Source organism: Symphodus melops (genome assembly GCF_947650265.1).
Source record: "Symphodus melops genome assembly, chromosome: 22".
In the NCBI taxonomy this organism is placed as follows: Eukaryota; Metazoa; Chordata; class Actinopteri; order Labriformes; family Labridae; genus Symphodus; species Symphodus melops.
Window position 1 is genome coordinate 9,009,964 of NC_136712.1, and position 27,868 is coordinate 9,037,831.

Genomic DNA, 27,868 nt, shown 5'->3' on the forward strand with positions numbered 1-27,868 from the left:
AATGGCTCCAATCAGTGGTTTCACTGCAGCTTTCAGATTTAGCTTCTTTTTTTAAAACAACATTGTATTGTGTGTTGGAAATCTTGCATATAGACTCAAAATTGACACATTTGTGTAGGGTGAGGAATATTTAGGGATCAGGCCCAGAGTGAAAAAAAAGTATTGTAATTTGCATCACAGACAGTTTTTAAGTTATATCCCTGTCACTGTCGTTCTAATCACTTGCAGATGCTGGGTGAGTGAAAGCTTGTTGCTCCACAAAGGTGCATTGTACATGTGTCTATGTGATTTAGCATTGTAGTTATTTTCTTCCTTCTTCATTCCAGTTAATGTATTCCCTAGAAAACAGTAACTACTGTTAGGTGTCCTTATGTTAGCTGTGATTGCGTAGCCTCCTGCTCAAAGTACTTGTAGTTTTTAAAATATTGAGCTATCACCAACATTTCTGTTTTATCATGTTTCACAGGCAGAGAAGGTGAAGAGTGGGGCAAGTTTCTGCACACTAAAAATCAGGTATGATTTTTTTTTCCAGGTATACAGAAAAATTAAAGATTCTTGAATATCGCTTCATATTTGTATTTTTTGTGTCTTTTTGCAGATCTTCACAGATTTTGATGAAATCAGGCAGGAAATTGAAAATGAAACGGAGCGAATATCTGGAAATAATAAGGTGAGAGGAGGAGTCACTTTTGAATGTGTCTTGTACTCAAAGACAGCAGATGTACTATAGTGAGGAGAAATAAGTTGACTATTAGTGAAAGCACATTAAAACTCAACAATATCCTTACATTTAAATATACATATATTACCAGTAGTTTGTTTTAACAAACACTGAGAAAAAATTGACATTTTATGCACAACTAAAAGCTTCATAGCACAGTAGATATTCTTATTGTGATTTGTAAATATTTTCTTAGATGTAGTTTTCAGTAGATCAGACAATCAGTATATGGAGGATATATAAAGTAATTAAAGGATGTTGAATTAAAGAAGAATTAAAGCTATGTTGATAACACTCCAGAGCAACTCGTGACTTTTTAACTGTCACAGATCATGTCGGGAGGTGGTGAAAAATGAATCCAGTCTTCCTTTAGCCATAATAAAACAAGATGCATGTTCTTGGCCTGCTACAGAGGCATCAAGTAGAAGTGATGCACTAATGTGTACAGAGAATTCATATAATCCTGATGCAGTGAGAGCATACAGTACATAACTGCCCCCCTGTGGCTGGAAATGTCTCTTTAAGACTTCTGACAGTAAGCGTACATTAGCCTCATGCCTGGCTAGCAATACTGACTATATTATACCCCCACTGAGTAAGCTACCTTGGATATACAGAGCTATAGCCATTACCTTGCCTTTGGTTGTGCCGTTTAAAATATAGTATTAAGTCACAGAGCATTTCACTTTTTTTTTTATCTTGTTCAAATGAAGATGGCACTTATGTCTGCCTTCAGAAATTGTTTTAAATATGGTATTTTTAAGACTTTTAGGATTTTGGAAACAGTTTAGGTCAACGACCCTCCAGGTACTTATTTTTTAGAGAGCAATATGCTGAGCTATGTGAGCATGATGCACATGGGGCACTAACTGCCCTACCAGCAGAGTCTAAAACGGCATCATGTCCCTTTAGAAAAATCATGATAATCAGATTGAACAGCTGTATAAAGTTGGCAGTGGTGTGCCTAACGACATTTTCATGTACTTATGAGCTATAAAGTAAAGAGTCCACATCTGTTGTATCCTTGTCTCCCTGCAGGGGATCAGCGATGACCCAATTCATCTGAAGATTTTTTCCCCTCACGTTGTCAATCTCACACTGGTGGATCTCCCAGGAATCACAAAGGTAATGCATGTTATTTCCCACTCTTAAGGACAAGGCTTTGATCGTCTCAGACTCCTGGGGAAGTTTTTATACAGTGTCTAAAAAACAAGATTTAACAATTCCCCTGTCCGGTTCAGTGCTTTGTGTATGAGATGTATGTGAATTGCAGAGTAAAAGTAACCCATTATTGATGCTTCTAAAACTGCTGTTAAAGCCCGAGAGTGTGGAGACTTTGATTCAGGCCTCATTAGTTTCATCCCTCTGGTGGAACATGTGTTAATCTGTGAAATCCCCCCTCTGTAGTCTCTCACAAGTCAGGTTGAGATGTGAAATGTCTTTTCTTTTAATTGGCATCGTTCCCCTTCAGGTGCCTGTGGGTGATCAGCCTAAAGACATCGAGGTTCAGATAAAGGATCTGATCCTCAAACACATCTCTAACCCCAACTGCATCATCCTGGCTGTTACCGCAGCGAACACAGACATGGCCACCTCGGAGGCTCTCAAGGTGGCCCGGGAGGTCGACACTGACGGTAAGAGGGAAAACAACGTAAAAGCAAAGGTTTCATTAAAACCATGTTTGTGTTTTATGAAACACATCATTTGTTACCATAAATTGGAATAAAAAGGGTGCATAGTAAAAAGCTGCATTTCTGAATGGCTGCGAAACTTCAGGCAGGAGGACGCTCGCTGTGGTAACCAAACTGGACCTGATGGACGCTGGCACTGATGCCATGGATGTTCTGATGGGCAGAGTGATTCCTGTCAAGCTGGGTCTTATTGGAGTAGTCAACAGGTCTGGAAAAAAGTCTTTATGATTACTATGGTGAATATAAAATGAAAGAGGATGAGAGTGTTTTAAAAGAGACGAGAGGCTCAGCAGGGATCAAGAAAACACAGATGAGTGCGCTTTCATGCATTTTTAATGCTGTTATATCAATATCTATTGATTAATAATTTGAAGCTCTAAATCAACTATAATCCAGTTTAATGAACATCCATTCCCGTTACCCATCATGCATTATGGTGTGGAGTGCGTTTGGAAGAAAAGCAAGTGCAAACCTTGATTCGTGTAATCACCATGATGTATAAACAGATATGATATAGTCTATTTCCCCCCCCTTTTTTTTTTTTAGTCACCCAGGACTAATTGTTTTTATTTTTAGGAGCCAGCTGGACATCAACAATAAGAAAACAGTGGCTGATGCAATCCGTGACGAACATGCTTTCCTTCAGAAGAAATATCCCTCTCTTGCAACCAGGAATGGAACCAAATACCTGGCCAGAACGCTTAACAGGTAAACATGAGAATGGCTTCTGGCGCCTGCTGTGGACAAAGAGGTATCACTTATCTCTTTGTTCATTCCATCTTATACAACAAATCTCATCCTGCTGTCTCTTAGGTGTATATTACATATATTACATATGGAAAATGTATGTATGTAGATTGTAGCTGTATGTACAGATGTAGAAACCACAGAATGACTTACAGTCTGTTTTATAAGCAGGTAAAAACTGTAAACGTTCACATCTTGCGCTCCAGGGAATGTGTTTCGGGTCCACTGAAGACTAGTTTGGATCATATGATTCCACACTTCAATAAACATAGAACACACAAAGAAACGGGAAGTTCAGTCAAAGAATGCACAACTTTTATTTTGTAAAGAGGAGTAAAGAGGCGTAATTTGTCGAGAACTTTGCTTGTTACTTATTTACCTTAACTGTGAAACTGTAAACATCTTTGTCTGAAAACACATGAATAATCTTGTATATTTTCCTTTACAGTGAGTGTTAAACTCATAATAGTTGACACCGATATGTTGGCTCCGATGTAAAGAGCTGGCACTAAGTATTGTTGGATGTCAGCATCTTTCACTTTTTATCTAAGAGCAGCTGTTGGAAAAGATGCTTTTGTGTTTCATTTAGACAATAGAAGTTTGTCCTGACCAGTCCCAGCTCAGAGAATGATCAAACACCAACCATTCTGACCTTTCTCTCCTTAATGTCAGGTTACTGATGCATCATATCCGAGACTGTCTGCCTGAGCTGAAGACACGCATCAACGTCCTGGCAGCTCAGTACCAGTCCCTGCTCAGCAGCTACGGTGAACCTGTAGAGGACCAAAGTGCCACCTTGCTTCAGCTCATTACAAAGTTCGCCACAGAATACTGCAACACCATCGAGGGCACGGCTAAATACATCGAGACGGCAGAGCTGTGAGTACCTCCGTGCTTCTCCCGGGCTCAGCCACATGGTGATGCTGTTGTTCCAGCATGGGGAAAATAAGCAAAACAACTGCATTGGTTTCATCATTTAATATGATACAACTTGTAAGTTGAGGCACGCACAGGCACTGTGAAGGGAGAGCTGACAGGAAAGCAGGCCACAGAGTTCACATCACTGCTAATATCCCCCTGCTGCTATTTTTCAGGTGCGGTGGAGCCAGAATTTGTTACATATTCCATGAGACTTTTGGCAGAACGTTGGAGTCTGTGGATCCTCTGGGAGGACTCAGCACCATTGACATCCTAACAGCCATCAGAAACGCAACAGTGAGTGTGTTGTCCCGTACGTTTGTAACATCGTTAAGGAGTATTACTGTCATTGCTACTTCTGCGAGCTATCATGTAAAACAACAAGCGCATGACTTTTCCTTTTATTAACATTCCATTCGGTCTCTTTGCTTGTTTGCTCACCTAACACAAGGAAGCTAACCTGCATCACTCTCTATTTTTTCTTTCATCAGGGCCCACGTCCGTCCCTGTTTGTGCCCGAGATTTCCTTTGAGCTGCTGGTGAAGAAGCAGGTGAAACGCCTGGAGGAGCCCAGCCTGCGCTGCGTGGAGCTGGTCCACGAAGAGATGCAGAGGATCATCCAGCACTGCAGCAACTACAGCACACAGGTGATCTACTCTGCCTAAGCGGAGATCACACCTCTTTATATTTGTCGTATACATAAACACTCATATGCAGAACGGTGTGTTTTCAGGAGCTGCAGCGATTCCCAAAGCTGCACGAAGCCATCGTGGAAGTGGTCACCTCCCTTCTGAGGAAGAGACTGCCCATCACCAATGAGATGGTACAGTCACAATTGTTGGTTTGAACAGTTATGCTGCAGTAATTAGCCTTCATGTTTCATGGTTTAATGAGTATCTGCATCAGAATATTCTATTTAATAGTAAAGTTTACCTCTCGCGTCTTATTTTAGGTGCATAACTTGGTTGCAATTGAGCTCGCTTACATCAACACCAAACATCCGGACTTTGCTGATGCCTGTGGGGTCATGAATAACAACATAGAGGTTTGTACTCGAGACGAAATGACCTCAAACATGGCATGGACAGGATACAATATAAGCAGTATAAATACCCTTCAGTCAGAATGTGTGAAAGTAGATGACTATAGTAGGATTTTGGAAACAGTTTAGGTCAACAGTACATAGTACAGTACATCCCCTCTCTATAAAATTCTAATTATGTTGTTATTTTGAAGGAAAATCACTGCTTTTTTTTTTAGAAGTTTAGATTTTTATATATTCACATAATGTACAGTTAGATATTTTTTAGGAGTATGATAGCCTTGATTACATCTTTTCTAATAAACAACTTTCATGGATGTGTAAACTTGCCAAGACTTGTTTTGGTTCCATACTTTTTTCATGACTCTCCAGGAGCAGAGGAGGAACAGGATGAGGGAGCTGCCTGCTGCAGTGCCCAGGGATAAGGTAAAGAAACAACCTTTTAAAGAAATGTGTGTGTGTGTGTGTGTGTGTGTGTGTGTGTGTGTGTGTGTGTGTGTGTGTGTGTGTGTGTGTGTGTGTGTGTGTGTGTGTGTACGTGTGTGTGTACGTGTACACATATATATACACACGTAATTTTTTTTTACTGCATATAAAACTACAATTGTCCTGTTATTTAGTTCCGGTTATGGTCTGCAGTGTCAGGGCATAAAGGGGATGTATGCAGCGTTAATCACTTCAAGCACTTCAGGATGAAGATCTGTGAACATAATGCTTCGGATAGTTTCCATCCAGGAATTCTACTTCTCTCCTCCCCTTAAATGACTTTCCATTGCCAAACTCCTTTCCTCCGTCTTTCCACATTACTCTCAGTGCCTCTCTCTCTCTCTCTCTCTCCATCTCTCCATTTCTGCCCTCATTTTCCTGCTAGTCTGTCGGCAAAGGCTCGGCTGGCCCGACTGTGGTTTCTGGCGAGCTCCATGCGTCTGGAGTAGACATGGACGGTGCCAAGGTGGGCACGCACGCAGCTCGCTTGCTCTGTGCAGGGCTGGCTGTTAGGGCTGTTGGTGGGGGCCGGCAAAGAGATGGATGGTTGGATGGATGGTTGAGTGGCATTGACTGCTGGCATGCACTCTGATCTTTGTCTGCTGGTGCCAGGTTCTTGTTTCGCACCCCCAACTGCCTGTGTGGACTTGCACTAACAACTATGCGTTCTGCAAAGTCTGTTTCCACAAAGTTAGTCCCCCTGTTTCACAAAAAAATGCCTTCCATCTCATTTTAGTTTCTAACAAGAGCATTATGTAGGAGTGAAAAATGTCTACAAGTGGATCTCATCTACATCTATCTTCAGCCTATATAAATAAGGTTTTTAGTAGTAGTATGACTATCATGCCATGCATATTTGCTGCTCTCAGCAAAATCCCTTTTTTTTTTTCTCGTATGAGCTTTGACAAAGTTAAATGTATTCATTGAGCCGGTGTGTGTCTTTGCACAAGCTGCTCCTTGCAACGCATGTAGGCTGAGTCACTCAAAAGAAACTGGTAGCATGACTTTGGTGCATAATGATATTTCTAGCTGCATCAGCTGAACTGGGAAGTACCTTGGACATATTCTTGACCAAGATAGTGCATCTGGTTAACACAATATCTGCATTTTTACATTCTTCATTGATAGCATGTCAACATACTGTGCTCAAAGCACAGTGTGAACTATCAGTTCTACAGAGCTAACCAGCATAGCTGTAGAGACTTTCTTTTTTTATTTACAACTGTGTCAATCATACTTTTTCTAGTACCTACATTAACTAGTACATTAATAGTTCAGTGGACTCCCTTTTGTGGAGACGTCCCAACTTCGTCCTAAAATCAACATTTTACTGCAAGTGACTGTGTAATGCTCATTTAGGATGCTTTGCTTCAAGTTCCTCTTCTGTATTATGTGAACTCGCCTGTATGTCTTGTGGTTTGCATAACTTTGATGAACCTTAGTACATCCCTCAACTATTTATTCTCTGTGAAGAGACACATGACTTTTCCTTTCAGTCCAGTCTAAATTGTCTCTTTCTCAAACATACCAATGTTTAAAAAAAAACCAAAATAATTACCTAATGATGAAACTATGTCCTTTTTTACAACATTGGTATGTATGCTGTATTTTTTATGACCTAGGTATATATGGTATTTTGTTTGACATAGGTATGTATGGCGTATTTTAAGACATAGGTATGTCTTTTTATTGAAATAGGTATGTATGTAAAAAAATTTCGACATAGGTATGTCTGGCATATTTTTTACAACATAGGTTTGTATGGGCTTTTTTTCGACAGGTATAGAAGGTAAATTTTTTACGACATAGGTATGTATGGCGTTTTGTTCAACATAGGTACATATGCCGGGTTTTTTTGGACATAGGTATGGAAGGTCCTTTTTTTCGACATTGATATGTATGGCGTTTTTTTACGACAGGTATGTTTGGCTTTTTTTTTACTTGGGTATGTATGGCCTATTTTTTGACATGGGCATGTATGGTCTTTTTTTAAACAGGTACATATGCTGTGTTTTTCCGCATAGGTATGGAAGGTCACTTTTTTTTACGACATTTGTATGAATAGCTTTTTTTACGACATGAGTATGTATGCTCTTTTTTTTTCGACATAGGCATGTGTCCTTTTTTACAACAGATATGTATGGTGTTGTTTTTCGACATAGGTATGTATGGCAAAAATTTTCCACATGGGTATGTATGCTCTTTTTTTCAACATAGGTTTGTGTGTCCTTTTTTACGATATCGGTAAGTATGGCGTTTTTTTTCACGACATAGGTATATTTGATGGGGGGGGGGGGGGGTTTGACAGGTATGTAGACATTTTTTCAACATAAGTATATATGGCGTTTTTTTTACGACACAGGTATGCATGTATGTACCTTTTTACGACATAGGTATGGTTGTTGTTTTTTTTTTACTTGAGTATGTATGGCCTTTTTTGACATGGCTATGTAAGGTCTTTTTTACGACATAGGTATGTTTGGCTTTTTTTTACTTGGCTATGTAAGGTCTTTTTTTTCGACATAGCTATGTATGGCGTATTTTTCCAACATCGGTTTGTCTGCTCTTTTTTTCGACAGGTATGTGTCCTTTTTTATGACATAGATTAGTATGGTGTTGTTTTTCGACAAAGGTATGTATGCTCTTTTTTTTCAACATACTTATGTGTCCTTTTTTTCAACATGGGTATGTATGGTGATTTTTTTGACATAGTTATGTATGGCGTATTTTGTCGACATAGGTATGTAAGCTCTTTTTTTCAACAGTTGTCTTTTTTTACGATGAAGGTATGTATGGCCTTTTTTTCAAACATAGGTATATATGGCCTTTTTTTATTACACAGGTATGTATGTCCTTTTTTAAAACCTAGGTATCTGTTCTTTTTTTCGAAATAAGTACGTGTCATTTTTTTCGACATGGGTATGTATGGCATTTTTTTCAACATGGGTATGTATTAAAAAAAAAATCCGACATGAGTATGTATGCTATTTTTTTCGACATGGGTATGTATACTGTTTTTTTCGACATGTTTAAGTACAGCGTTTTTTTCTAAAAAATGAAAAAAAAAGACATACATACCCATGTCAAAAAAAACCCAAAAACGACAGACATGCCCATGTCAAAAAAATAGTAAAAAACGACATACATACCCTTGTCGAAAAAATGAAAAAAACGACATACATACCCCTGTTGAAAAAATGAAAAAAACGACATACATACCCCTGTCGAAAAAATGAAAAAAACGACATACATACCCGTCGAAAAAATGAAAAAAACGACATACATACCCCTGTCGAAAAAATGAAAAAACGACATACATTCCCCTGTCGAAAAAATGAAAAAAACTACATACATACCCCTGTCGAAAAATGAAAAAAAGACATACATACCCCCGTCGAAAAAATTAAAAAAACGACATACATACCCCTGTCGAAAAAATTAAAAAAACGACATACATACCCCTGTCGAAAAAAAGGAAAAAAGGACATGCATACCCCTGTTGAAAAATAGTTAAAAACGACATACATACCCCTGTTGAAAAATAGTGAAAAACGACATACATACCCCTGTCGAAAAAATTTAAAAAACGACATACATACCCCTGTCGAAAAAATGAAAAAACGACATATATACCCCTGGCGAAAAAATGAAAAAAAACCACATACATACCCCTGTCGAAAAAATGAAAAAAACGACATACATACCCCTGTCGAAAAAATGAAAAAACGACATACATTCCCCTGTCGAAAAAATGAAAAAAACGACATACATACACCTGTCGAAAAAAAGGAAAAAAACGACATACATACCCCTGTCGAAAAATGAAAGAAACGACATACATACCCCTGTCGAAAAAATGAAAAAAACGACATACATACCCCTGTCGAAAAAATGAAAAAACGACATACATTCCCCTGTCGAAAAAATGAAAAAAACGACATACATACACCTGTCGAAAAAAAGGAAAAAAACGACATACATACCCCTGTCGAAAAATGAAAGAAACGACATACATACCCCTGTCGAAAAATGAAAAAAGGACATGCATACCCCTGTTGAAAAATATTGAAAAACGACATGCATACCCCTGTTGAAGTATAGTAAAAAATGACATCCATTCCCCTGTCGAAAAAATGAAAAAAAACGACATACATACCTCTGTCGAAAAAATGAAAAAAACGACATACATACCCCTGTCGAAAAAATGAAAAAAACGACATACATTCCCCTGTCGAAAAAATGAAAAAAACGACATACATACCCCTGTCGAAAAAATGAAAAAAACCACATACATACCCCTGTCGAAAAAATTTAAAAAACCACATACATACCCCTTTCGAAAAATGAAGAAAGGACATACATACCCCTGTCGAAAAATGAAAAAAAGACATAAATACCCCTGTCGAAAAAATGAAAAAAACCAGATACATACCCCTGTCGAAAAAATTGAAAAAAAACGACATACATACCCCTGTCGAAAAAATGAAAAAAAAGACATACATACCCCTGTCGAAAAAATGAAAAAAACCAGATACATACCCCTGTCGAAAAAATGAAAAAAACGACATACATACCCCTGTCGAAAAAATTAAAAAAGGACATGCATACCCCTGTTGAAAAATAGTGAAAAACGATATGCATACCCCTGTCGAAAAAATGAAAAAAAACGACATACATACCCCTGTCGAAAAAATGAAAAAAAAACTACCCCTGTCGAAAAAATGAAAAAAAACGACATACATACCCCTGTCGAAAAAATGAAAAAAAGACATACATACCTCTGTCGAAAAAATGAAAAAAGGACATGCATACCCCTGTCGGAAAAATGAAAAAACGACATGCATACCCCTGTCGAAAAATTGTAAAAAACGACATACATACCCCTGTCGAAAAAATGGAAAAAACGACATACATTCCCCTGTCGAAAAAATGAAAAAAACGACATACATACCCCTTTCGAAAAATGAAAAAAGGACATGCATACCCCTGTTGAAAAATAGTGAAAAACGACATACGACATGTATGTATGTCGTTTTTTTCATTTTTCTGTCGAAAAAATGAAAAAAACGACATACATTCCCCTGTCGAAAAAATGAAAAAAACGACATACATTCCCCTGTCGAAAAAATGAAAAAAACGACATACATACCCGTGTCGAAAAAATTTAAAAAACGACATACATACCCCTGTCGAAAAAATGAAAAAAACGACATATATACCCCTGGCGAAAAAATGAAAAAAACCACATACATACCCCTGTCGAAAAAATGAAAAAAGGACATGCATACCCCTGTCGAAAAAATGAAAAAACGACATACATTCCCCTGTCGAAAAAATGAAAAAAACGACATACATACACCTGTCGAAAAAAAGGAAAAAAACAACATACATACCCCTGTCGAAAAATGAAAAAAGGACATGCATACCCCTGTTGGAAAATATTGAAAAACGACATACATACCCCTGTTGAAGTATAGTAAAAAATGACATCCATTCCCCTGTCGAAAAAATGAAAAAAAACGACATACATACCTCTGTCGAAAAAATGAAAAAAACGACATACATACCCCTGTCGAAAAAATGAAAAAAACCACATACATACCCCTGTCGAAAAAATGAAAAAACGACGAACATACACCTGTCGAAAAAAACGACATACATACCCCTTTCGAAAAATGAAGAAAGGACATACATACCCCTGTCGAAAAATGAAAAAAACGACATACATACCCCTGTCGAAAAAATGAAAAAAAACGACATACATACCCCTGTCGAAAAAAAGAAAAAAGGACATGCATACCCCTGTTGAAAAATAGTGAAAAACGATATGCATACCCCTGTCGAAAAAATGAAAAAAACGACATACATACCCCTGTCGAAAAAATGAAAAAACAACATACATACCCCTGTCGAAAAAATGAAAAAAAAACTACCCCTGTCGAAAAAATGAAAAAAAGACATACATACCCCTGTCGAAAAAATGAAAAAAGGACATGCATACCCCTGTCGAAAAAATGAAAAAAGGACATGCATACCCCTGTCGAAAAATTGTAAAAAACGACATACATTCCCCTGTCGAAAAAATGAAAAAAACGACATACATACACCTGTCGAAAAAAAGGAAAAAAACAACATACATACCCCTGTCGAAAAATGAAAAAAGGACATGCATACCCCTGTTGGAAAATATTGAAAAACGACATACATACCCCTGTTGAAGTATAGTAAAAAATGACATCCATTCCCCTGTCGAAAAAATGAAAAAAAACGACATACATACCTCTGTCGAAAAAATGAAAAAAACGACATACATACCCCTGTCGAAAAAATGAAAAAAACCACATACATACCCCTGTCGAAAAAATGAAAAAACGACGAACATACACCTGTCGAAAAAAACGACATACATACCCCTTTCGAAAAATGAAGAAAGGACATACATACCCCTGTCGAAAAATGAAAAAAAGACATACATACCCCTGTCGAAAAAATGAAAAAAACGACATACATACCCCTGTCGAAAAAATGAAAAAAAACGACATACATACCCCTGTCGAAAAAAAGAAAAAAGGACATGCATACCCCTGTTGAAAAATAGTGAAAAACGATATGCATACCCCTGTCGAAAAAAATTAAAAAAACGACATACATACCCGTCGAAAAAATGAAAAAAACCACATACATACCCCTTTCGAAAAATGAAAAAAGGACATGCATACCCCTGTTGAAAAATAGTGAAAAACGACATACACACCCCTGTCGAAAAAATGAAAAAAACGACATACATTCCCCTGTCGAAAAAATGAAAAAAACGACATACATACCCCTGTCGAAAAAATGAAAAAAACCACATACATACCCCTGTCGAAAAAATGAAAAAAACCACATACATACCCCTGTCGAAAAAATTAAAAAACGACATACATACCCCTGTCGAAAAAATGAAAAAACGACGAACATACACCTGTCGAAAAAAACGACATACATACCCCTGTCGAAAAAATGAAAAAAACGACATACATACCCCTGTCGAAAAAATGAAAAAAAACGACATACATACCCCTGTCGAAAAAAAGAAAAAAGGACATGCATACCCCTGTTGAAAAATAGTGAAAAACGATATGCATACCCCTGTCGAAAAAATGAAAAAAACGACATACATACCCCTGTCGAAAAAATGAAAAAACGACATACATACCCCTGTCGAAAAAATGAAAAAAAAACTACCCCTGTAGAAAAAAGGAAAAAAAACGACATACATACCCCTGTCGAAAAAATGAAAAAAAGACATACATACCCCTGTCGAAAAAATGAAAAAAGGACATGCATACCCCTGTCGAAAAAATGAAAAAAGGACATGCATACCCCTGTCGAAAAATTGTAAAAAACGACATGCATACCCCTGTCGAAAAAATGAAAAAAACGACATACATACCCGTCGAAAAAATGAAAAAAACGACATACATACCCCTTTTGAAAAATGAAAAAAGGACATGCATACCCCTGTTGAAAAATAGTGAAAAACGACATACACACCCCTGTCGAAAAAATGAAAAAAACGACATACATTCCCCTGTCGAAAAAATGAAAAAAACGACATACATACCCCTGTCGAAAAAATGAAAAAAACCACATACATACACCTGTCGAAAAAAAGGAAAAAAACGACATACATACCCCTGTCGAAAAAATGAAAAAAACCACATACATACCCCTGTCGAAAAAATGAAAAAAACAACATACATACCCCTGTCGAAAAATGAAAAAAGGACATGCATACCCCTGTTGGAAAATATTGAAAAACGACATACATACCCCTGTTGAAGTATAGTAAAAAATGACATCCATTCCCCTGTCGAAAAAATGAAAAAAAACGACATACATACCTCTGTCGAAAAAATGAAAAAAACCACATACATACCCCTGTCGAAAAAATGAAAAAACGACGAACATACACCTGTCGAAAAAAACGACATACATACCCCTTTCGAAAAATGAAGAAAGGACATACATACCCCTGTCGAAAAATGAAAAAAAGACATACATACCCCTGTCGAAAAAATGAAAAAAACGACATACATACCCCTGTCGAAAAAATGAAAAAAAACGACATACATACCCCTGTCGAAAAAAAGAAAAAAGGACATGCATACCCCTGTTGAAAAATAGTGAAAAACGACATACACACCCCTGTCGAAAAAATGAAAAAAACGACATACATTCCCCTGTCGAAAAAATGAAAAAAACGACATACATACCCCTGTCGAAAAAAAGAAAAAAGGACATGCATACCCCTGTTGAAAAATAGTGAAAAACGACATACACACCCCTGTCGGAAAAATGAAAAAAACGACATACATTCCCCTGTCGGAAAAATGAAAAAAACGACATACATACCCCTGTCGAAAAAATGAAAAAAACGACATACATACCCCTGTCGAAAAAATTAAAAAACGACATACATACCCCTGTCGAAAAAATGAAAAAACGACGAACATACACCTGTCGAAAAAAACGACATACATACCCCTGTCGAAAAAATTAAAAAAACGACATACATACCCCTGTCGAAAAAATGAAAAAAAACGACATACATACCCCTGTCGAAAAAATGAAAAAAACGACATACATACCCCTGTCGAAAAAATGAAAAAAAAACTACCCCTGTAGAAAAAAGGAAAAAAAACGACATACATACCCCTGTCGAAAAAATGAAAAAAAGACATGCATACCCCTGTCGAAAAAATGAAAAAAGGACATGCATACCCCTGTCGAAAAATTGTAAAAAACGACATGCATACCCCTGTCGAAAAAATGAAAAAAACGACATACATACCCGTCGAAAAAATGAAAAAAACGACATACATACCCCTTTTGAAAAATGAAAAAAGGACATGCATACCCCTGTTGAAAAATAGTGAAAAACGACATACACACCCCTGTCGAAAAAATGAAAAAAACGACATACATTCCCCTGTCGAAAAAATGAAAAAAACGACATACATACCCCTGTCGAAAAAATGAAAAAAACCACATACATACACCTGTCGAAAAAAAGGAAAAAAACGACATACATACCCCTGTCGAAAAAATGAAAAAAACCACATACATACCCCTGTCGAAAAATGAAAAAAGGACATACATACCCCTGTTGAAGTATAGTAAAAAATGACATTCATTCCCCTGTCGAAAAAATTAAAAAAAACGACATACATACCTCTGTCGAAAAAATGAAAAAAACGACATACATACCCCTGTCGAAAAAATGAAAAAAACGACATACATACCCCTGTCGAAAAAATGAAAAAAACGACATACATACCCGTGTCGAAAAAATGAAAAAAACGACATACATACCCCTGTCGAAAAAATGAAAAAAACGATATACATACCCCTGTCGGAAAAATGAAAAAACGACATACATACCCCTGTCGAAAAAATGAAAAAAACGATATACATACCCCTGTCGGAAAAATGAAAAAAAGACATACATACCCATGTCGAAAAAATGAAAAAAAAACTACCCCCGTCGAAAAAATGAGAAAAAACGACATACATTCCCCTGTCGAAAAAATGAAAAAAAGACATACATACCCCTGTCGAAAAAATGAAAAAAGGACATGCATACCCCTGTCGAAAAAACGAAAAAAGGACATGCATACCCCTGTTGAAAAATATTGAAAAACGACATACATACCCCTGTCGAAAAAATGAAAAAAACCACATACATACCCCTGTCGAAAAAATTAAAAAAACCACATACATACCCCTGTCGAAAAAATGAAAAAAATGACATACATACCCCTGTTGAAGTATAGTAAAAAAAGACATCCATTCCCCTGTCGAAAAAATGAAAAAAAACTACCCCTGTCGAAAAAATGGAAAAAAACGACATACATCCCCTGTCGAAAAAATGAAAAAAACGACATACATACCCCTGTCGAAAAAATGAAAAAAAACGACATACATACCCCTGTCGAAAAAAAGGAAAAAAATCCACATACATATTTCGAAAAAATAAAAAAAAAACGACATACATACCCCTGTCGAAAAAATGAAAAAAACGACATACATACCCCTGTTGAAGTATAGTAAAAAACGACATCCATTTCCCTGTTGAAAAAATGAAAAAAACGACATACATATTTCGAAAAAAAAAAAAAAAAACGACATACATACCCCTGTTGAAGTATAGTAAAAAACGACATCCATTTCCCTGTCGAAAAAATGAAAAAAACGACATACATTCCCCTGTCGAAAAAATGAAAAAAAACGACATACATACCCCTGTCGAAAAAAAGGAAAAAAATCCACATACATACCCCTGTTGAAGTATAGTAAAAAACGACATCCATTTCCCTGTTGAAAAAATGAAAAAAACGACATACATATTTCGAAAAAATAAAAAAAAACGACATACATACCCCTGTCGAAAAAATAAAAAAAACGACATACATACCCCTGTTGAAGTATAGTAAAAAACGACATCCATTCCCCTGTCGAAAAAATGAAAAAAAACTACCCCTGTCGAAAAAAATTAAAAAAACGACATACATACCCCTGTTGAAGTATAGTAAAAAACGACATCCATTTCCCTGTCGAAAAAATGAAAAAAACGACATCCATACCCATTTTGAAAAAATTGAAAAAAACGACATACATACCCCTGTCGAAAAAATGAAAAAAACGACATCCATACCCATTTCGAAAAAATTGAAAAAAACGACATACATACCCCTGTCGAAAAAATGAAAAAAACGACATACATTCCCCTGTCGAAAAAATGAAAAAAAAACTACCCCCGTCGAAAAAATAGAAAAAAACGACATACATACCCCTGTCGAAAAAATGAGAAAAAAACGACATCCATACCCATTTCGAAAAAATTGAAAAAAACGACATACATACCCCTGTCGAAAAAATGAAAAAAACGACATACATTCCCCTGTCGAAAAAATGAAAAAAAAACTACCCCCGTCGAAAAAATAGAAAAAAACGACATACATACCCCTGTCGAAAAAATGAGAAAAAAACGACATACATACCTATGTGGAAAAACAGGACATACATATGTATGTCGACAAAAAGACCATCCATGCCAATGTCAAACAAAGAGCATATTTACCTATGTTTAAACAAAGGAACATACATACCTATGATGGAAGAAAGGACATACTTTACACACTTATGTCGTTGAAAACGACCTTGCACACCTGTATCAAAAAATACGCCATGCATGCCTTTGTCCGAAAAATAATAGAAATATGTCATCTGTCTTCATGTTTTTGCTCCTCAGGCTCCAGCAGCAGGGCCCCAAGGTGAGCAGGACGGCACAGGAAACTGGAGGGGAATGCTCAAGAAAGGGGAGGATGCCCCCGGCTCGGGACCAGGAAGCCCTCTTAAGGGTGTTGTTAACTTGCTTGATGTGGTAACCAAACAAGAAGATCAGCATGCCCCTTTCTCTAAACATCTGTATATTTCACTGAACAGTGGATTCAAACATTGTCTCTTATTCCCCCTTCTAGCCTGTGCCAGTAGCCAGGAAACTGTCATCACGTGAACAGCGGGACTGTGAGGTCATTGAACGCCTCATAAAGTCCTACTTCCTCATCGTTCGCAAGAATATCCAGGACAGGTAGACCAGCTACCTTTTCTTTAAATCTGTACTGAAACGTCACATGAAAAGACCAAAACCAACAGGGAACTGATCCAGACACTCCAGATAGCATAGCGGTTATGTTGCACCCCCATGTACAGAGGTCATAGTCCTCATTGCAGTGGATATGGGTTTGAATCCAACCACAGCCTTTTGTTGCCTGTCATTTTCTGTCTTTCTTCAGCTGTCCTATCCAATAAAGGGAAAAGTTGCCCCAAAATATCCTTTGTACGCACAACTTACTTTAGTTTATTTTGTGTAACATTGTCGTCAAAATGTAATAGTTACGTTGTGCGCACCATGTCCAGAGCATGTAATCCTTGACACAGAGGCTGTGGGTTTGACACACTCGTACTGTATGTTTTTGATATCACTACAACGCTGTTGTTACAGTAAATAACGGTGTAACAAATGTGTATTGATCCACAGCTCAATACAGTCCCTTACAAATAGTAGTATTTTTCCCATTTGAGTTTTGTTTACTGGAACTATAGTGCCCTGCTGCTACAGGAAATTACAGAGCCTGTAAAAAAGACAAAATTATATACCTGGGAACCATTTGTAAAGATTCACGTCGGTAAAAAACAATAGGCCATAAAGGTTCCATACAATGTCCAACTGTTAACAACATTGCCTGATAAGCAAGAATCTAGAGTGCTGCCTGCTGGGAACCAATCAGTTGTGTTAGATGTATTTTTATGTGACTACTGTTTCAGCTCATGGTTTGTACTTCAGCAGCTGAATTCCTTGACTCTCACAGCCAAGTGGGGGGTTATATTAATGCCTTTTCCATCTGGCGGGTTGATACAATCACCAGACCATCCCGCCTCCTTGTTCTCAACCATCTGTCTGCCCTGTTTCTTCTCTCTCTCTCTCTCTCTTTCTCTCTCTCTTATTATCCTATGCAGTGTTCCGAAGGCAGTGATGCACTTCCTGGTCAACCACGTGAAGGACAGCCTCCAGAGCGAGCTCGTTGGCCAGCTGTATAAATCTGGCCTCCTCAACGACCTGCTGACTGAATCAGAGGACATGGCCCAGCGACGCAAGGAGGCGGCTGACATGCTTCAGGTAACACTCACACTTTGTTGCATTCCTGATGAATTGACAATTTTTCCGTTTGTTTTTTTTTTATTGTTTTTTTGTTTGTTTACCTTTGCCGCAGGCGTTGCAAAGAGCCAGCCAGGTGATCGCTGAGATCAGAGAAACACATCTGTGGTGAAAAATCCACAAGGAGAGCTGAACCTGATCTGTTATCACCTCATCATGCCTAAAAGACCGATGCTCACACAAACCCATCATGTTCAAACAAGTTTTACAAATGCAAACCATGAAAATGCACTGATCAGATCCCTGCTAAAATGGATGGTAGGCATTTAATATGCACTTAAGCCAGCTGAACACATAGAACGAACACAGGTTGTTTATTTAAAATGCTTGCTGTTGTTAAGTATATGAAACTGCACTGCCTCTGGTAGACAATTCAAGATAAGAAGTTAGAAACTGTAGTTGACTCCGATGTCTCCTGAAGGAAACAAGAGTGCAGCCAAAGGTGCTTTTTTTTGATAGACAGTGGTTAATCAGAATAGAAAAGGACTTTTGTGTGAATACAAAATGAAAGATTTGGCTTTGGTTTAAAGAACATCTGAAAAAATATAATCTTTTTTGTCATCTGCGACCTTTTCATTTAGTAGCTGTGATGTGTGGAAAACATGGGCCCTCAGAAGTCATAGCAGGGATTGGTTTATCAAAGTACAATAGTCCTGTGTACATACTCCATCTTTAATTTTTGCACTTTTGTCACCACACTGTACTGTATAGAAACCTCCATCATCCGTACACTGAAATGCCATCAGTCTTTATTTATCAATGTGTTATTTAAGTGTGTGGATAATGTAACGAGCACTGTCGCAGCCTGCTGCTGTAATTCATCTCATTTTGTTTACATGTCGCTACCTATATGTGAAATTGATGGTGCACTGTGGTTCTCCGTGTATGGTTCCCAAAAGAATAAAAAGTTATTTTAATGCAACTAAAATGGATTCATCTTTGTTGTTTTAAGAGAAACAGGCACTTCTTTGCTCAGAGTATGCATCTCTTTATTGTGCATGTCTAAAACCAGCTGTTATAATTCTGTTGTCATTTTTCTAAGTACATTAATGTCATCAAAGTCGACACTGCTGCTCATTTCCAGACGCTTCCTTGAAGAGCTCCTGCGGAGGTCTGCTTCTATCTCACCCTGCCCTTGGCCTTGCCTCTTCCTTTGGCGCTGCGGAATCACAAACAAATCATTACACAGCTAACTGTGTGCATGTATGAATGAATATTCATGAAGTCTATTGTTGCAGTTTCATTCACATGCTTAGGTCTGATCTTAAGAATCATTGTGTGTGTGTAGAATATCATTTTTAATCTGGTTTAGAAGACCCATGTGCTCAAAATTAATATAATGAACTTAATGAGATAGCTACTAGAAAGAATATGTTTTAAAGTTAAATAAAAATGAACACATGGGCTCACTAAAAACTCAGCCCATTACTAAGTAAGGAGCCGTCATGCTTTGTGTGATTGTTGGATGTCGTCCAATTCAGACCAAAGCAACAGCAAATCACAGAGAAGCCTACACTCAGATTGTCTTAATTGTCCAGTCATCACCGAAGAAGAAAAGTAGTATTTGAATTATGAAGGCGGGGCGTGTAAAAAAAAGAAGCTATCTTAAATATATTCTTAATAGATGTTATTTTAAAATGTGTTTCTGAAGAATGAATTTTCTTTAAATAATTGCTTTTATGAGAAGTAAAATTTTACATAAAAAATATTAATATTAAATGTAATGACAGCTAAAATAGTTATTTTTTCTGAATTTATAATAGTTTGCGTGTACATTTGACGACGTCATTTTTTTGGACATCACAAAATGTTTTTTAAATGACATACAAAGTAAGATTTAAGGCCTTGTGTGTTAAGTGAGAAACATTTTGTTGATTAAAGCTTTTATTTCTCAACTTAAGGTCTCAAAGAACAACATTGTTCTAAAATTGGCAGCACACTGATGAAGCTTAAAAATAAAAGCAGTTTGCCTTACTTAGACAGTCTTATACACAACTTATACTTGTTTCTTTAGATTTATTTAAGTCACTTCCAGACGAATATTACCCAACACTGTGATTTCATCAGTGGATATGCTTTGTAGTTCCCCATGTGCTGTAGAACTCATTATGAAAATGAAAGTAGATATAGAAGAGAGTGAACTGGAATGGAGCGATCAGAGGGTCGAAGAGGGCAAAAACTAGATCATCATGCTATTAGAAAAAGAGCAAAGCACACGAGCACAGCTGGCAAATGAAGATTGTTTCCTCTGAGCCGCAGCCTTACCTTTGATTCTCTGCCTTTGTTCTCTTTTTGCACCATAAGATCTGATACAGCCTGAGTTTAATGTACCAGATATGTGACTCAAAAAGCAGAATGTAGACACTTACCAAGCGATTCAAATGAAGTCATCCTTTCTGCCTTAAAACGGCCTCTTCTAATCTATTTTCTTTCCAAGATGGCTGGCTCAGATCAGCTTACTTCTTAAAACTGGTAGTGATCGTTTAACACAATGACAGATTTTTTTCAAAGAAGTGAAGATGTGAGGCTTTGGGATGTTTTATTGAAAACTATCACTCGCTTTTCTATTTTGTTGACTTCAAAGGTGAAATATAGCGGTGGATCAAGAACACAGTGTTTTAACACCTCCTGGATGAGGATGTAAAAAGTGATCATGAGTTATGGATGAATGGAGATTTGCTGCATAGAACATATTAAGCAGCATATTTAACCTGAATGATAAAAAAAAGAAAAGGTAATAAAATACTGCATGCGCGCATTGAGATAGACTTTCTATGACTTTATCCAACTCTCCATTGCTGTCTGAAACAAGTAAAAATCAATATTTATAGTTTACTTGTTTACAGCCATAGCCAAAGTTAAAACTACATTCAGTACCCAATGTTAATCTTTGTTCACAATTCAATCAGCAAAATAGCATCACATGTTCCCACTTTAGATTAAGTTGGATTATGTGAGTTTAAAAGGCCTTGGGTATAATGCAACACTTGCGCATTTTTAAAATTCATCTGAAATATACGACCTGATTTCACATTTCCCAAGGCTCTTTAAATGAGCACCAACACCACCTCAACACTTTCCATAACTTTTAGGATAAGCAAAAGATCCTGAGACAATCCTGGGAAGATTTCAGGTATGTTTCAAACATGGCTTCTTCTTACCTCTGGTGTTTTTGAACACGGGCCAGGAGCTGACTGATCTGTGGGGGACAGACATGGAGGACATGCTAAACATAGGAACAACAGCAGACAACAGGCAGATACCAGCTGAGTCAAAGAGCGGACCTTGTGGTCCATAAGGAAAAACGCTCAGCAGGACGAGATTTACTTACCTGATGTCCATAGATTGTAATCTGCAGAAACTCACCTCTCATCTTCTTCAATAAAGTGATCACTAAGCTAATTCACATTCCCTATTGTAGGCCAACAAATTAAAGAGTCTGTTAAAGTTGGAAGAGACATATGAGGCACTACAAAATCTGACTTCACATCGATATTATGGGTGTTTATTCTTGATAAGAAAGTGTGAAGGCTGAAGTAAATTTAATTTCCAAATTAATCTGTTCAATTAAGCCACGCGCAGCAAAAAATAGCTTAGCATAAAGACAGTAAACAAGGTAACAGCTAGCTGATCTTACTTCAAATAGATGTACTGTCATGTTTTTTTTCTTTGTTTTAGATTCATTTTTAGCGTTGTTTTGCCTTTATAGACTATGGAACGTGCCCGAAATCAAATAGAGAGGGAAAGTGGGGAAGGACATGCAGGAACGACGCCACAAGTCGAATTTGAACCCGGGGCCGCCGGCTTGGATGCTTCTATCCACTTATAACTGTTATTTACCAAATGGTAAGTTGGACCCACTACACTCCTCTTTGGGCATTTTTCTGCCGTGTGCTAGCATTTGATAACAACAAGCTTGCTGACACACAACCAAGAGGTAATTTCTGCAGGCTTCTTCATTAACACAAACTCTCAGTTTCACCTTCTGTTTGTGGCTGTCGCCCAGCTCTGCTCCTGCTCTCCAAGACCAGGTTTGTGATTCCTCTACAGACAGGCAGCAAAACTACACAACAACCAAGCGGCTCAAAACTCTTCATTAACAGTTACTCACAACTTCTGCTGCTCACTGATTCTGGACTGGAGTACATTGATCTGGAAGTCAAGCCACATTCACTTTAGATACAGTAGGTGCCATCAGGACAGCCTTGTACTTAAAAGCACAGAATGTGGTGTTTCTACTTTCATATTCTGAGGCTTTCCATGGCTCCAGGCTTTATACTAGCAACTTGCAATATTTCTCAAGCATAATCCAAAGTCATTACAGGCCTATGTGCAGTAAATCAGCCTGAGTAGTAAATATAAATCTGAGGCTAGATATGTGCATTTAATTCTTTTGACTAATAGCACAATTTTAAACTTAAATTCTCAGATTTTTATGAATGTATATGATTTTATATATCATATAAAAATGTAACCTTTTAAATGCAAGTTGAGTTATAAATAAAAACTCCTACATGTCATATGACAAGACTTTTGGGATTTTTTTCATTTTGAGAGTTTTTTTCTTGCCAATATTTAATAAGTATATAGTTGGAGTTAGCAACCAGTTTGCTTAGTTTAAAAAACTAAATTTGAAAAGGCAAGAAAGCGATTATTTGATAGTATCAGAATTCACTATATTATATATCAACTATAGCACTCAATGTTTTACCAGATTTTGGTAGTCTATGCTAACTGGCTGCTAGCTGTAGTATCTCATCCAAATCTCATCATAACCTCCAGAACCACATTGATTTAAATCCTGACACCTTTTTTAAGACAGCAAAAGTACCTTAGTTCTATTTATGAATAGTATTATCTTGTACAAGGGAATATACAATTTTGAGAGGGGAATAAAGTTACTGTGAATATATATATATATATATATATATATACACACACATACATACATACACACACACACACACACACACACACACACACACATATACACATACATACATACATACATATATACAGTATGTTACTTAATATATTGATATTTTAATGGAGCCATTGTCACATGAATACCATGAAATACTTACTTCATATTTCTGTTTCTTCAGTTTCTCGCTGAGGTCAAACTTCTCAGCTTCCAGTGTCATCAGCCACTGCCACAGCTCATTTGCCTTCTCCCTTATTGAGCAAAGACCAGTATGAGTGTTTAAGAAAGATGAAACTTAAAGGCAAATTCTTTTACTAGGACTTTGAAATAAAGCATTTCAAAACAAATCAAATGCGGCCAACTGTAAACATGTTGTATTAACAGCCTAATAATGGAATTGTGAAGATAGTAGTAAAAAAAAAAAAAGGAAGTTGCCTCACTTTAATTTGTCCTCATTGAGATGGTCAATGTTGAGAGGCTTCCTCCTATCAGCCAGGATCTTCTTTTTCTTCTCTCTCTCTGTCTGCTTCTTTGCTCCCTTCCTTCCATCTTGCTGGATGGAAGAATAAATCAAAGATAGTAAACAGAATATGAAGAGGTCAGGGAGACATTTTTATTCTGGCCAATTTTTAACCCAGAGAGAATTAATAAAATTGTTTTATTTGTATCTAACCCTTTGTGTGACACCGCCATACTGGTGAGTCATGTTTGTCAGCGCCTTCTTCTTCTTGGCATCATCATCCTGCTTCTTGCGGGCCTCCTCCTGCTCCTTTCTTTCCTTTTCTTCCTGCCCAACAGACAAGACAAAGATGGTCACATACCTTTCATCCATCCTTTCTCTCAACCAACGATGGTGGCAACGCATCGGCCTACTAGAACTACAAGCAGATCACTTTACAGGATTTTCTTTTTTTTAAAAATCCAATGAGCCCCATTTGAACACACTTAGCTTAAAATTAATCACTTAAGACATAAGCTAAAAGAATAACCCAAAAATATTCCAACATCTTAAAGCTCCTTTGAGGTTTGCGTTATTATTTCATATTTTTAAAGCTCATTTATTAGAAAATATCTAATTTTTTTTATAGCTAATAATTTGTCTACCTGATTTGAAGCCATACTTTATATACATATAAGGAGTCCTGTTTTGACACCCCATATTCAATCACTTGATGGTCTTTTTTTTTATTTATTTTTTTTTAGAGGTCTTAAGCCTCTGACGCCAAATGGAAAAAAATCCCTCTCATATATGAGTCCCTTCTTTTTCTGCTGCTTTGTAGATTGTGTGTGCTGCTGCTGAAAATTATTCAATGAAAACCATGAACCCACCTGTTGAAACTGTAAGGTTGAAAGCCAAAACACTGAGCTGAAAGATTCTACACAGTCACACCTCTGTGTAAACTCTCCAGTGTGATGATAATTCTCTGTTGTCTAAAACTTTAGTTTTAAATTCCATATCATCATAGCTGAAACTGATGCAGGACTTTGAGTCACTTTTATAATGCAAACTCGGGTATCAATCTAGAAATGCGAAAGCTTCAGATGAGTGGTTGTGATAGAACACTCTTGAATGATGCATGTAGAATTATCTATGAATAAAATGGATTAAAATGAAAGGAAACTTACAGCAACTCGAGCCTGCCTCTTCTTCTCTAGCTCCGCACGGGTCCTCTGCTGCTCTGCCCTCTCAGCACGACGCTTCTCCTGCACACATCCATGCCCACACACACAAATACACCCACACACTTGTAATTGTGTACTGGGTGGTGCATCACTCTATCTGGCATGCTTTCCTGGAAGACTTACGATCCTGTTCACGAGAGCAATGAGCTCCTCCTCGTCCTTCTTCCTCTGGATGAAATGAGCCTCGATCAGAGACTGCATTTCGGTCAGATCCTTCTCCTGACGTTTCCTGTGGATGTCCTGCAGTAACAAACAAACAAACAAACAAACAAACAAACAAACAAACAAACACACACAAACACACACACACACACACACACACACACACACACACACACACACACACACACACACACACACACACACACACACACACACACACACACACACACACACACACACACACACACACACACACACACACACACACACACACACACACACACAGTGTTGGAAGTGTTGATACAGTGTTGATAAAGTTAAAGAGTTATTTGATGGTCCCACAAAGTAAAACACGTAATTACAGTAAGTTCTAAAAAAAAGAGCCTTGACCCTGAGTGACTGCTGCAGATTTAATGTGGTATTTATGATCCAGACAACTTTATTGCATGCAGACAAACTTGAAGACACAGTACGCATTAAGAACTCTACAGGATCATAAGTGAAGCATTGAGTCCTTATGTCTTTATATTGCTTGTATTGTCACCCATCACTTACATCAAAGTCCACTTTGTCTCCATCTGGTATCTTTGGCACTGCTATAGCTGGAGCAAATGCCCTGTAACAACAGATCTAAGTTAGAATAAGATGACCTGCTATTGGTTTGTGTAATCCAATGTCGATAAGATGTAAAAAAAAAACTTACTTTGGTTTGGGTTTAGAGTCATCTATGATGAGAAAAAGGATCACAGTGCTATCACAGTTAATATAACACTGATTTATGTTTTTTCAAATTTTTGGAAAAAGTTATTTCAATTTCACATTCAAACAACAATACAAAACATAGCAGTTTAGTTTTTGGTACAAAATCCATTACTAATGTGTCAAGCTGACAACAAACACACAGTACACATTGTGACTAAAGAACACATACCAGAATAAGCAGTGGGAAAACTCTATCTTGATTGTAATGTAATTCTAATTCGAAGTCAATATTATGACTACAGTATGTTTGCTGCTACAAAAGGACAATGATTCAGTTTGTGTTGAGATAATTTAATAATGACATCAAAGATGATTATTTTGTTATTTTGTCATAAAACAGGCAACATGTCACTCAGTGTGACAGGTTTACTTTCAAGTTTGACAAAACCTCATTTAAAAAAGAAAATGCAATGTGTGATTTATTTTGGCTGGTAGAGAGTCTCTACATGTGACACACAGGATTTTTCCATTAAAAAGGTATTCATGTTAAAGTACAGGAGTGGATCAAAAGTCCTACATACCTTCATCTGCAGCTGGAGACTCTATGACAAAGGACATGAGGACACATTAGCAGGCAGAACACAAATAGATTCATTTCATTGCTTGCTTCTCCAAACGCTTTAGAAATCTTTTTTATATATTAATTGATTCATTCAGAGAGAGAAATGCCAAGTCTAAACAGTTTTTTTTGTCATGGAGGACTGATGTAAGTGCTTTCAGGGTCTCATGCTATAACAGCTTGTGCCTGCTTTCAGATAGTCGAAGCATTTCTAAATGTGTAATCATCAAACCTGAATAGGGAAGATATTTACACCCCATCTGAATGCATCTGCCACAGGGAATTGGAAAGATTGAAAGTCACAATTTTTATTTCCTGCAAATATCTCATCACGAAACATCCTGTTGCTCCAGCTAAACACTTTAAAACATGGTGGGATGCAAAACCAGTATATTATTTGGATACACCATGCATGCAGGTTTAAACGTAGGAACAAAATACCTTCTTCAGGCTCTGCAGGCTCTTCAGGCTCTGCAGGCTCTTCAGGCTGTTCAGGTTCTACAGGCGGTACATCAGAGATAATCAATGCAAGAAATGAAGAATATATTGAGTAAATACGCATGTGGGGAATAAAGACAGCTACATAGGATAATGGCTCAGCAACAATTCCTTTTTTCAATATATAAGCTGTCACATTTAGGACCCAATATATATATAATTAACATGAGCACATGTGTTTGTAAAAGCAGGATCACAGAACTCAGTAATTTATATGAAGACACAATAGGATATAACAGATTCTGGTGTTTACCTTCTGTGGTGGGGGGAGGCTCTAAAGTGAAAAAAAGAACCAACAACAATATGATGAGATGTGTCACATTGTCATCACATAAGAGAGGGAAACATTCACATGGGTGGAAAATATCTGAGATAAAGGAATATGATTTCCTTAATTGAACATCTAAAATGTCAATGTTTTGTCATGGAATACAAAATAAAAGAGCTACACTTCTAGACAGTAAGCAATGCTGATGTTTACATCAGAGTTACCACTAAGAGTTACCAGACAATTTGTCTGGGAGTAGATGACATATTTTTGGAACATGGATTTCTACTTTTGGGCAAACTTCATCGAGCTCAGCAGGCAGCCACACATAGCAGTGAATACTGAACTTAGAATGAAGAAAATATTGATTTGAGTGAATACATGGGGCTCAGATGATGTGAGTTGAAAGACAAAAAACAATTAATATTAACCACATTTTCCCTGAGTCTGTGTGTTATGAATTTAAAGATGGCATGTATTTAATATTAATGATGGAACAGGAACGCTATGATTAGATGTCATTATATACCCACTTTCAAAAATTATTTTTATATTCTACAAAAACAATGTTTGAATTACAGTGGCATGGAGAATAATATTTAAAGAGGAGAATTACCTTCTACTTCAGGTGCCACTTCTTCTAC

The 27,868-nt window shown here is 37.2% G+C and overlaps 2 protein-coding genes across 6 annotated transcripts in view; one reads left to right on the plus strand and one right to left on the minus strand.

Annotated features, from left to right (window-relative positions):
* Positions 1–27,868, plus strand: part of LOC306817775 (dynamin-1-like protein) — a 235,515-nt gene that overhangs the window by 876 nt on the left and 206,771 nt on the right. Inside the window, exons 3-19 of one of the 4 annotated variants that reach the window (XM_079334933.1) lie at positions 467–513; positions 599–670; positions 1,760–1,846; positions 2,193–2,355; positions 2,498–2,618; positions 2,989–3,120; positions 3,832–4,038; positions 4,254–4,374; positions 4,569–4,724; positions 4,811–4,900; positions 5,030–5,122; positions 5,492–5,545; positions 5,991–6,071; positions 16,902–17,033; positions 17,131–17,240; positions 18,170–18,329; positions 18,424–18,900. In XM_079334933.1, coding sequence (XP_079191059.1) covers positions 467–513; positions 599–670; positions 1,760–1,846; positions 2,193–2,355; positions 2,498–2,618; positions 2,989–3,120; positions 3,832–4,038; positions 4,254–4,374; positions 4,569–4,724; positions 4,811–4,900; positions 5,030–5,122; positions 5,492–5,545; positions 5,991–6,071; positions 16,902–17,033; positions 17,131–17,240; positions 18,170–18,329; positions 18,424–18,480 — 1,883 coding nt within the window. In that variant the 3' untranslated portion in view covers positions 18,481–18,900. Of the gene's footprint in view, positions 1–466; positions 514–598; positions 671–1,759; positions 1,847–2,192; positions 2,356–2,497; positions 2,619–2,988; positions 3,121–3,831; positions 4,039–4,253; positions 4,375–4,568; positions 4,725–4,810; positions 4,901–5,029; positions 5,123–5,491; positions 5,546–5,990; positions 6,152–16,901; positions 17,034–17,130; positions 17,241–18,169; positions 18,330–18,423; positions 18,901–27,868 lie in introns of those variants that run through there. The other 3 variants (XM_079334934.1, XM_079334935.1, XM_079334936.1) reach the window with 3 other exon arrangements.
* On the minus strand, positions 19,329–26,472 carry LOC306817779 (troponin T, cardiac muscle-like). Of its 2 annotated transcripts, XM_079334951.1 has the most exons (11): positions 26,421–26,472; positions 25,841–25,862; positions 25,693–25,753; positions 25,099–25,215; positions 24,919–24,996; positions 23,966–24,079; positions 23,733–23,845; positions 23,453–23,543; positions 22,480–22,520; positions 21,530–21,567; positions 19,329–19,527 (listed from the first exon to the last, which is right to left on the minus strand). In XM_079334951.1, exons 1-11 carry the CDS (start codon positions 26,455–26,457, stop codon positions 19,493–19,495), a joined length of 747 nt encoding a protein of 248 aa, XP_079191077.1. In that variant the 5' UTR covers positions 26,458–26,472; the 3' UTR covers positions 19,329–19,492. The 2 variants fall into 2 exon arrangements, with proteins under 2 accessions (XP_079191077.1, XP_079191078.1); XM_079334952.1 differs by lacking the exon at positions 22,480–22,520 and having other exon boundaries at positions 19,331–19,527.